Source organism: Ctenocephalides felis, unplaced genomic scaffold (genome assembly GCF_003426905.1).
Source record: "Ctenocephalides felis isolate EL2017-DRISC unplaced genomic scaffold, ASM342690v1 CF-g0.4_SCAFFOLD_03040, whole genome shotgun sequence".
NCBI classification, from domain to species: domain Eukaryota; kingdom Metazoa; phylum Arthropoda; class Insecta; order Siphonaptera; family Pulicidae; genus Ctenocephalides; species Ctenocephalides felis.
The window spans coordinates 17,939-29,905 of NW_020539194.1; the positions used below are offsets into that span (position 1 = coordinate 17,939).

At 33.5% G+C, this 11,967-nt stretch overlaps 1 protein-coding gene across 1 annotated transcript; it reads left to right on the top strand.

The window, feature by feature from the left end:
• The first annotated feature begins 213 nt into the window (after positions 1 to 213).
• Positions 214 to 1,447, top strand: LOC113381732. The gene is made up of 3 exons (XM_026620462.1): positions 214 to 325; positions 523 to 617; positions 716 to 1,447. The coding sequence occupies exons 1-3, from the start codon at positions 214 to 216 to the stop codon at positions 1,445 to 1,447; spliced, it is 939 nt and encodes a 312-aa protein (XP_026476247.1).
• The last annotated feature ends 10,520 nt before the right edge of the window (positions 1,448 to 11,967 follow it).

Sequence of the window (11,967 nt, forward strand, 5' to 3'; positions counted from 1 at the left end):
TATTAATCTAAGACTTTACAACTAGACTTCGTTTTTCAGTCTAGTTCTTGTGAGACAATTGACAACTTTTGTCGTTTTGTATCTTTGATAATAAAGTTATTATGATGAGTTCCCGGCAAAAACAAGGTTTAGCTGCATTGGTGGTATATTGTTTATTGTTTTTAATTAAAAAAAGAAATAAGAAAGTAAAAAAAATGTGGGTGTGGCCACCAGATGGCGCACCCAATATATCTTGAACCTAAATACCACAGGTTGCCGCCTGTAATATACGCGCAAGAGCGAGACGCACAACTGGCCAGTGAACTAGTGGGGATTGCTGGTCAGAGTATAAAACGGACCTACCTACGATAATCGATCTCTTTACCGCATTCGCCGCAGTCGGGAACGGATCAGCCTCTAGGACCCGGAAGAAGATTAAATCCAGGTTCAAGACTAAGCAACAACACTGATCATATATACTACTGTATTTATGCAATTTTATGTATACAATAAATATTATATCATATTATTGAGTTATTTTAGAAAAAATAATATATAGTGGAAATACCCACATAATTGGTGACCCCGACGAGTGGACAACCGCATATAAAAAAAAACTTCAAGCATGGATTCAGAAGGTACTCCTTCGAAGTGTTTACAAGAGTCTCCTTCAAAGCAAATTTCTCAACTCGACTTAGTGAATTGAGTATCGGTGAAAATTCCACCATTTTGGGAGAACAGCCCGGATCTCTGGTTTTCACAAATTGAAGCACAGTTTGACATCGCAACAATAACCAATGAGAACACAAGATTCTCATATGTAATCGCAAACCTCGAGGAGAAACAGGCTCGAGAAGTAGAAGATGTCATTAAACAACCGCCGACAGAAAACCCCTACTCCTACTTGAAGAAAGTACTTATAAGCAGACTATGTGCTTCGGAAGAAACCAGAATCAAACAAATCCTCTTTGAAGAAGAGTTAGGAGATCGCCGTCCATCGCAGTTTCTTCGACATTTACGTTCCCTTGCTGGCCACACGACAATCGGTGAAAGCATGTTCAGATCACTATGGATGCAAAGGCTTCCTGCGTACATACGCGCCATACTGCAAACACAATGCGACCTGCCTCTAGATAAACTAGCAGCTACCGCAGATAAAATTTTAGAGGTACAGCCGTTAATCCACCACGTAGATTCAACCAAGCAAGTGCACTATAATAAACCTTCTGAGCAACGCCAGAGTGATCAACTGGAAGAATTAACCAAGCAAGTACGCGACTTACAGAAACAAATTCGATATTTAAATCAAAAAGGAAGATCAAGATCAAAAAGTAGAGAACGGGTGGAATACACAAAATGTTGGTACCATAATCAATTCGGCAGAAAAGCAAGAAAATGTCAGGCACCCTGCTCCTGGAATATGTACCGTAAAACATCCAATACAAAAAACGAGGAAAAAGATCAGTAAAGGCGACGGCTGATCACAAAACTCCTAAAGGTCGCCTATTTGTTTTTGACAAAAATAATAATATTAAATTTCGAATAGATACAGGTTCAGATGTTTCCTGCTATCCTCGGAGGTCCATCCGCATGTGTATGTTATATAGCGTGTTATATAGGTGTTTTGATGTTATAGAGCAATATGTGTAGATGTTAACTTGTCAAAATGCAAAGTGCGGCTAGGTTGGAGCAACACTCCTCACGATTCGATATTTCTGTAAAGAAAACGTATAAAGTATTACACATCGTTAGAAAAGTCTCAAAATTCTTAGTTTTTTTCCCATATATCGCAACTTCGAACTCCGAACGGTGTGGCCTACAGGCGAGTTGCCGTCGTAAAATTTCAGGAAAATCGGAAAATCTCGAGAAAATTATATGAACACACTTAACCATTCATATACCATTTTATTCATAATTTTATTCTGCATCTTTGTACGAACAAAGTTTTTTCGTATCTTTTACGATTTTGATGTTATAGAGCAATATGTGTAGATGTTAACTTGTCAAAATTCAAAGTGCGGCTAGGTTGGAGCAATACTACTCACGATTCGATATTTCTGTAAAGAAAACATATAAAGTATTATACATCGTTAGAAAGGTCTCAAAATTCTTAGTTTTTTTCCCATATATTGCAACTACGAATTCCAAACGGTGTGGCCTACAGGCGAGTTGCCGTCGTAAAATTTCAGGAAAATCGGAAAATCTCGAGAAAATTATATGAACACACTTAACCATTCATATACCATTTTATTCATAATTTTATTCTGCATCTTTCGTACGAACAAAGTTTTTTCGTATCTTTTACGGTTTTGATGTTATAGAGCAATATGTGTAGATGTTAACTTGTCAAAATGCAAAGTGCGGCTAGGTTGGAGCAATACTCCTCACGATTCGATATTTCTGTAAAGAAAACATATAAAGTATTATACATCGTTAGAAAGGTCTCAAAATTCTTAGTTTTTTTCCCATATATCGCAACTTCGAATTCCGAACGGTGTGGCCTACAGGCGAGTTGCCGTCGTAAAATTTCAGGAAAATCGGAAAATCTCGAGAAAATTATATGAACACACTTAACCATTCATATACAATTTTATTCATAATTTTAATCTGCATCTTTCGTACGAACAAAGTTTTTTCGTATCTTTTACGGTTTTGATGTTATAGAGCAATATGTGTAGATGTTAACTTGTCAAAATGCAAAGTGCGGCTAGGTTGGGGCAATACTCCTAACGATTCGATATTTCTGTAAAGAAAACATACAAAGTATTATACATCGTTAGAAAGGTCTCAAAATTCTTAGTTTTTTTTTCCATATATCGCAACTTCGAATTCCAAACGGTGTGGCCTACAGGCGAGTTGCCGTCGTAAAAATTCAGGAAAATCGGAAAATCTCGAGAAAATTATATGAACACACTTAACCATTCATATACCATTTTATTCATAATTTTATTCTGCATCTTTCGTACGAACAAAGTTTTTTCGTATCTTTTACGGTTTTGATGTTATAGAGCAATATGTGTAGATGTTAACTTGTCAAAATGCAAAGTGCGGCTAGGTTGGAGCAATACTCCTTACGATTCGATATTTCTGTAAAGAAAACATATAAAGTATTATACATCGTTAGAAAGGTCTCAAAATTCTTAGTTTTTTTCCCATATATCGCAACTTCGAATTCCGAACGGTGTGGCCTACAGGCGAGTTGCAGTCGTAAAATTTCAGGAAAATCGGAAAATCTCGAGAAAATTATATGAACACACTTAACCATTCATATACCATTTTATTCATAATTTTAATCTGCATCTTTCGTACGAACAAAGTTTTTTCGTATCTTTTACCGTTTTGATGTTATAGAGCAATATGTGTAGATGTTAACTTGTCAAAATGCACAGCGCGACTAGGTTGGAGCAATACTCCTCACGATTTGATATTTCTGTAAAGAAAACATATAAAGTATTATACATCGTTAGAAAGGTCTCAAAATTCTTAGTTTTTTTCCCATAGATCGCAACTTCGAATTCCAAACGGTGTGGCCTACAGGCGAGTTGCCGTCGTAAAATTTCAGGAAAATCGGAAAATCTCGAGAAAATTATATGAACACACTTAACCATTCATATACAATTTTATTCATAATTTTATTCTGCATCTTTCGTACGAACAAAGTTTTTTCGTATCTTTTACGGTTTTGATGTTATAGAGCAATATGTGTAGATGTTAACTTGTCAAAATGCAAAGTGCGGCTAGGTTGGAGCAATACTCCTCACGATTCGATATTTCTGTAAAGAAAACATATAAAGTATTGTACATCGTTAGAAAGGTCTCAAAATTCTTATTTTTTTTCCATATATCGCAACTTCGAATTCCGAACGGTGTGGCCTACAGGCGAATTGCCGTCGTAAAATTTCAGGAAAACCGGAAAATCTCGAGAAAATTATATGAACACACTTAACCATTCATATACCATTTTATTCATAATTTTATTCTGCATCTTTCGTACGAACAAAGTTTTTTCGTATCTTTTACGGTTTTGATGTTATAGAGCAATATATGTAGATGTTAACTTGTCAAAACGCAAAGTGCGGCTAGGTTGGAGCAATACTCCTCACGAGTCGATATTTCTGTAAAGAAAACATATAAAGTATTATACATCGTTAGAAAGGTCTCAAAATTCTTAGTTTTTTTCCCATATATCGCAACTTCGAATTCCAAGCGGTGTGGCCTACAGGCGAGTTGCCGTCGTAAAATTTCAGGAAAATCGGAAAGTCTCGAGAAAATTATATGAACACACTTAACCATTCATACACCATTTTATTCGTTATTTTATTCTGCATCTTTCGTACGAACAAAGTTTTTTCGTATCTTTTGCGGTTTTGATGTTATAGAGCAATATGTGTAGATGTTAACTTGTCAAAATGTAAAGTGCGGCTAGGTTGGAGCAATACTCCTCACGATTCGATATTTCTGTAAAAAAAACATATAAAGTATTATACATCGTTAGAAAGGTCTCAAAATTCTTAGTTTTTTTCCCATATATCGCAACTACGAATTCCAAACGGTGTGGCCTACAGGCGAGTTGCCATCGTAAAATTTCAGGAAAATCGGAAAATCTCGAGAAAATTATATGAACACACTTAACCAATCATATACCATTTTATTCATAATTTTATTCTGCATCTTTCGTACAAACAAAGTTTTTTCGTATCTTTTACGGTTTTGATGTTATAGAGCAATATGTGTAGATGTTAACTTGTCAAAATGCAAAGTGCGGCTAGGTTGGAGCAATACTCCTCACGATTCGATATTTCTGTAAAGAAAATATATAAAGTATTATACATCGTTAGAAAGGTCTCAAAATTCTTAGTTTTTTTCCCATATATCGCAACTTCGAATTCCATGCGGTGTGGCCTACAGGCGAGTTGCCGTCGTAAAATTTCAGGAAAATCGGAAAATCTCGAGAAAATTATATGAACACACTTAACCATTCATATACCATTTTATACTGCATCTTTCGTACGAACAAAGTTTTTTCGTATCTTTTACGATTTTGATGTTATAGAGCAATATGTGTAGATGTTAACTTGTCAAAATGCAAAGTACGGCTAGGTTGGAGCAATTCTCCTCACGATTCGATATTTCTGTAAAGAAAACATATAAAGTATTATACATCGTTAGAAAGGTCTCAAAATTCTTAGTTTTTTCCCATATATCGCAACTTCGAATTCCGAACGGTGTGGCCTACAGGCGAGTTGCCGTCGTAAAATTTCAGGAAAATCGGAAAATCTCGCGAAAATTATATGAACACACTTAACCATTCATATACCATTTTATTCATAATTTTATTCTGCATCTTTCGTACGAACAAAGTTTTTTCGTATCTTTTACGGTTTTGATGTTATAGAGCAATATGTGTAGATGTTAACTTGTCAAAATGCAAAGTGCGGCTAGGTTGGAGCAATACTCCTCACGATTCGATATTTCTGTAAAGAAAACATATAAAGTATTATACATCGTTAGAAAGGTCTCAAAAGTCTTAGTTTTTTTTTCCATATATCGCAACTTCGAATTCCGAACGGTGTGGCCTACAGGCGAGTTGCCGTCGTAAAATTTCAGGAAAATCGGAAAATCTCGAGAAAATTATATGAACACACTCAACCATTCATATACCATTTTATTCATAATTTTAATCTGCATCTTTCGTACGAACAAAGTTTTTTCGTATCTTTTACGGTTTTGATGTTATAGAGCAATATGTGTAGATGTTAACTTGTCAAAATGCAAAGTGCGGCTAGGTTGGAGCAATACTCCTCACGATTTGATATTTCTGTAAAGAAAACATATAAAGTACATGTACATCGTTAGAAAGGTCTCAAAATTCTTAGTTTTTTTTTCATATATCGCAACTTCGAATTCCAAACGGTGTGGCCTACAGGCGAGTTGCCGTCGTAAAATTTCAGGAAAATCGGAAAATCTCGAGAAAATCATATGAACACACTTAACCATTCATATACCATTTTATTCATAATTTTATTCTGCATCTTTCGTACGAACAAAGTTTTTTCGTATCTTTTACGGTTTTGATGTTATAGAGCAATATGTGTAGATGTTAACTTGTCAAAATGCAAAGTGCGGCTAGGTTGGAGCAATACTCCTCACGATTCGATATTTCTGTAAAGAAAACATATAAAGTATTATACATCGTTAGAAAGGTCTCAAAAGTCTTAGTTTTTTTCCCATAGATCGCAACTTCGAATTCCAAACGGTGTGGCCTACAGGCGATTTGCCGTCGTAAAATTTCAGGAAAATCGGAAAATCTCGAGAAAATTATATGAGCACACTTAACCATTCATATACAATTTTATTCATAATTTTATTCTGCATCTTTCGTACGAACAAAGTTTTTTCGTATCTTTTACGGTTTTGATGTTATAGAGCAATATGTGTAGATGTTAACTTGTCAAAATGCAAAGTGCGGCTAGGTTGGAGCAATACTCCTCACGATTCGATATTTCTGTAAAGAAAACATATAAAGTATTATACATCGTTAAAAAGGTCTCAAAATTCTTATTTTTTTCCCATATATCGCAACTTCGAATTCCGAACGGTGTGGCCTACAGGCGAGTTGCCGTCGTAAAATTTCAGGAAAATCGGAAAATCTCGAGAAAATTATATGAACACACTCAACCATTCATATACCATTTTATTCATAATTTTAATCTGCATCTTTCGTACGAACAAAGTTTTTTCGTATCTTTTACGGTTTTGATGTTATAGAGCAATATGTGTAGATGTTAACTTGTCAAAATGCAAAGTGCGGCTAGGTTAGAGCAATACTCCTCACGATTCGATATTTCTGTAAAGAAAACATATAAAGTATTATACATCGTTAGAAAAGTCTCAAAATTCTTAGTTTTTTTTCCATATATTGCAACTTCGAATTCCAAACGGTGTGGCCTACAGGCGAGTTGCCGTCGTAAAATTTCAGGAAAATCGGAAAATCTCGAGAAAATTATATGAACATACTTAACCATTCATATACCATTTCATTCATAATTTTATTCTGCATCTTTCGTACGAACAAAGTTTTTTCGTATCTTTTACGGTTTTGATGTTGTAGAGCAATATGTGTAGATGTTAACTTGTCTAAATGCAAAGTGCGGCTAGGTTGGAGCAATACTCCTCACGATTCGATATTTCTGCAAAGAAAACATATAAAGTATTATATATCGTTAGAAAGGTCTCAAAATTCTTAGTTTTTTTCCCATATATCGCAACTTCGAATTCCGAACGGTGTGGCCTACAGGCGAGTTGCCATCGTAAAATTTCAGGAAAATCGGAAAATCTCGAGAAAATTATATGAACACACTTAACCATTCATATACCATTTTATTCATAATTTTATTCTGCATCTTTCGTACGAACAAAGTTTTTTCGTATCTTTTACGGTTTTGATGTTATAGAGCAATATGTGTAGATGTTAACTTGTCAAAATGCAAAGTGCGGCTAGGTTGGAGCAATACTCCTCACGATTCGATATTTCTGTAAAGAAAACATATAAAGTATTATACATCGTTAGAAAGGTCTCAAAATTCTTAGTTTTTTTCCCATATATCGCAACTTCGAATTCCAAACGGTGTGGCCTACAGGCGAGTTGCCGTCGTAAAATTTCAGGAAAATCGGAAAATCTCGAGAAAATTATATGAACACACTTAACCATTCATACACCATTTTATTCGTTATTTTATTCTGCATCTTTCGTACGAACAAAGTTTTTTCGTATCTTTTACGGTTTTGATGTTATAGAGCAATATGTGTAGATGTTAACTTGTCAAAATACAAAGTGCGGCTAGGTTGGAGCAATACTCCTGACGATTCGATATTTCTGTAAAGAAAACATATAAAGTATTATACATCGTTAGAAAGGTCTCAAAATTCTTAGTTTTTTTCCCATATATCGCAACTACGAATTCCAAACGGTGTGGCCTACAGGCGAGTTGTCGTCGTAAAATTTCAGGAAAATCGGAAAATCTCGAGAAAATTATATGAACACACTTAACCATTCATATACCATTTTATTCATAATTTTATTCTGCATATTTCGTACGAACAAAGTTTTTTCGTATCTTTGACGGTTTTGATGTTATTGAGCAATATGTGTAGATGTTAACTTGTCAAAATGCAAAGTGCGGCTAGGTTGGAGCAATACTCCTCACGATTCGATATTTCTGTAAAGAAAACATATAAAGTATTATACATCGTTAGAAAGGTCTCAAAATTCTTAGTTTTTTTCCCATATATCGCAACTTCGAATTCCAACGGTGTGGCCTACAGGCGAGTTGCCGTCGTAAAATTTCAGGAAAATCGGAAAATCTCGAGAAAATTATATGAACACACTTAACCATTCATACACCATTTTATTCGTTATTTTATTCTGCATCTTTCGTACGAACAAAGTTTTTTCGTATCTTTTACGGTTTTGATGTTATAGAGCAATATGTGTAGATGTTAACTTGTCAAAATGCAAAGTGCGGCTAGGTTGGAGCAATACTCCTCACGATTCGATATTTCTGTAAAGAAAACATATAAAGTATTATACATCGTTAGAAAGGTCTCAAAATTCTTAGTTTTTTCCCATATATCGCAACTACGAATTCCAACATACACACATAAATCTTCATGGTCATATCGAATCCCACCACATGGTAGCTATAGATTATAAAGAGATATTTGAAACATTTCATAGTAAGAAATTTTATTTTTCTCATAATTTATATCTGTAATTGCTCAATTATCTACATTTTGCTTTTGTTGCCAGATTTTCAACTATGGAAATCTGGACATGGAACAACAAAACCAATGACTGCAAAGAAATTTATTTTAATTGTAACAGGTCGTACACTTATGAGCAGAATAAAACCAAACGGATTTTTACCAAAGATCTTTTAAAACTGGATATACTTGCCCCTCGAGAATCGTCTGCACTATTGATGACAATGGTAAAGTTACAGTTCAGTTCTGGAGAATACTAGGGCATACTAAACCAGTTAAATATATACCATTAGATAAACAGTTAAAAGGAAATAACAAGGGTAAGTTTTTAGCCACCTTGCATGATTGTTAAATAAGATTCCTTTAATAATTATTGTAATTCTGGTCTTTGTCGATGAAATTATAGCAGGAGTTTCGAAAGCCAACATTCTTAATAGTATTCGGGATGAAGCATATAGTGGAAACTCATCTTTGAGGGGAGATCTTTAATAACTAGTCTAGATATAAGAAATATTAGAAGTAAAGCCGTGCTACCATACCCTACATATAAAAATATGAATGACAAATCTAGTGTCGAAATGTGGTTGATGACAACAAAGAGAACAGTTCTTTTAAACTTTTATATTAAAAAATTTCGGGAGTAGAACACAGTATTCTAGAAAAGAATTATAATTAGTTATAATGAGCAAAAAACTCCTCGTAGTTATAATGACCAAAAAAAACAGGCTAATATCCATGATGAATTTGGTCATAATAAAAATATGCATTGATGGCACTCATGGCACGAATGCATATGGATACTCTATTATTAGTTATTGATGAATTTGCGGCAGGTTATCCAGTGGAATTTTGCTTCAGTAACCGTCAGGACGAAGCAGTATGCAAAATATTTATATAGCTGCATCAACATTTATGTCTGATGATGCACTAGCATATTATAATGCCTAGTCATCAGTTATGACACCAACAGATAATAATTCTACTCTGCTCATAGCATGTGTCGAAAGCTGGAAGAGGGCAGTGAATGCAAAGTTTCGACACAGTGAAAAACAAGTCACAGTATTTAACTGCTTGTTGGAAATTAGAGCAATTTTAGATGAAACTCAATTTTGGCGAGAAATGAACTCATATGTGAAAACCTTGAGCAGGATGTGGATGCGCAGTCATTTGCTTAATATTTTACAAAAAAATATAATAACAGACCAACAACTTGGGCATATTATTTTAGGAAAACCTTGAGCATTAATACTAATATGTATCATGAAAGCTACCATAATAAATTAAAAAGCATAATTATGGGACAAAAATGTGCCAGGCGATTGGACAAAGCTATTGACGTTGTGTTTAAGGTGAAAAGGATGCATACTTCAAAAGAAAGAAAGACTACATGGCAGTAATGTTTCACAAAAGCATAAGAAAGTTAGGAAAGCTCATTCGGACAGCTTGAAAGTACCATCTGGTCATTGAGATTGACCACAGAGAATGGAAGGTCCAATCTTCAGAGAATAACGGTGTGATACGAAGTTAAGCTACAAAATGCTATTTACAATACAACATGCGTAAGATGAAAAACTGCAAAATGTATTTTCATACCTACACTTGCACATGTGCGGACTATTTTATAAGATCAAATATATATCCATCCCAATTTATAGCCGAAATTTATATTTATGAAAAAAAAATATTTTGACTTTTCTCCGAGAAATCGTGGAATGAACATAGAATCAGATATCACGTGTATTTATTTTTTTTACTATTTTTTATAAAAAAGTTCAAACATTTTCAAAAAAAATCAGAAACTTTACAGTTTTTTTATATAATTAAAAATACACGTGATGTGGTGGGGGAGGGGGGGTCTAAAAATCCTTAAAAACTCGGTCACGTGATTAATAGACGCCCCCTTATATGCGTTTCTATGGGCTTGATGACGGTGATGTCATAATAATTCGTACAATACTATGAGTATAATTTTTGGACTATGTTTATGGAAAGTTATCACAATAAATTTAAAAGGCATTTTGGGACGCAAATGCTGCAGGTAAGTAGTATTAAGATAGAGTTCTTTCACTCGGACTGAAATAATATAGTAAGGTAAGGCAAGGCATATTATTTATAAGATACACGATCAATATTATTTATTGATAACATGTTGTAATGGCATTTTGCCTTAATATCAATATAATATAAAAAACAATATTTATTAATAACTTATTATTTTTACGAGTTTTTCCGTTTTATTCTTATAGTGATTATAGCATATTCGGCATATACCGGAACTTCTTTGACACAAATTAATAATAAACAATATTAAGGTGAGGCATATTATTTATATTTATAAAAAACAAAATATTTTACATAATCATACTTATCCTAATTTTCCTTATTAAATTTTAATCTTTTATTTTAGAATTTTGCTTTGTACAATTTATATTACAATGTTATTCTTATAGTGATATAGCAATATTCGGCATTTACCGAACTTCTTTGACAATTAATATATAACAATATTAAGGTGAGGCATATTATTTATATTTATAAAAAACAAAATATTTAATAATCATACTTATCCTAATTTATCCTTATTAAATTTTAATCTTTTATTTTTGAATATTTGCTTTGTACAATCTATATTGTTACAAAAATGGATGTTTTGTCAAGCACGATGACTGGCAATTTTTCTGGTGTTTCTAATTGTGCTTTAGAAATATAGTATATCGAAAACTCATCAATTAGTGTTACAGACAAATCCCTAAAGAAAATAAGCTATTTTCTTCAGATCTTCAATTGAGGATTTATTCCATATTGAAGATGGTACAAATAAAAAAAAATATTATAAGGAAAACATTTTAAAGTGTTTTAAGAAAGCTGCAATATATCCTTGCGATTTGAACTTTCACTATGCACGTGTAAATAAAAAGTGCCCATATTAGAGCTTATTGTCCCAAGCATAGAAATCAAAAGGAGGGAGGAAGAGGATGTTAGAAATTGCATGATATATTAATGCTCACATTAAATTTTATCCTCATCAAAAAATGATTAAAGAAATTTTAATCATACCTGAAGGTATACTTAATCATGGTACAGAAACTAATCCAATTCTTAGGTGTAGGCAACTAAAAGAAAAAGATAGAGATAATTTAAAAAAAACTTAAACATCAAAAACCAGCAGCATATTGTCTCGAGCAGTTCAAAGATATGATAACAGAATTTCCTGAATCATATGAA

Excerpts from the sequence above, each read along its gene's own strand:
- LOC113381732 (XM_026620462.1), top strand. The coding sequence starts at position 214 with ATGGCGCACCCAATATATCTTGAACCTAAATACCACAGGTTGCCGCCT. Across the intron at positions 326-522 it reads AGTGGGGATTGCTGGTCAGA|AAAAAATAATATATAGTGGA; the intron begins GTATAAAACGGA and ends GAGTTATTTTAG. Across the intron at positions 618-715 it reads TTCAAGCATGGATTCAGAAG|AACAGCCCGGATCTCTGGTT; the intron begins GTACTCCTTCGA and ends CCATTTTGGGAG.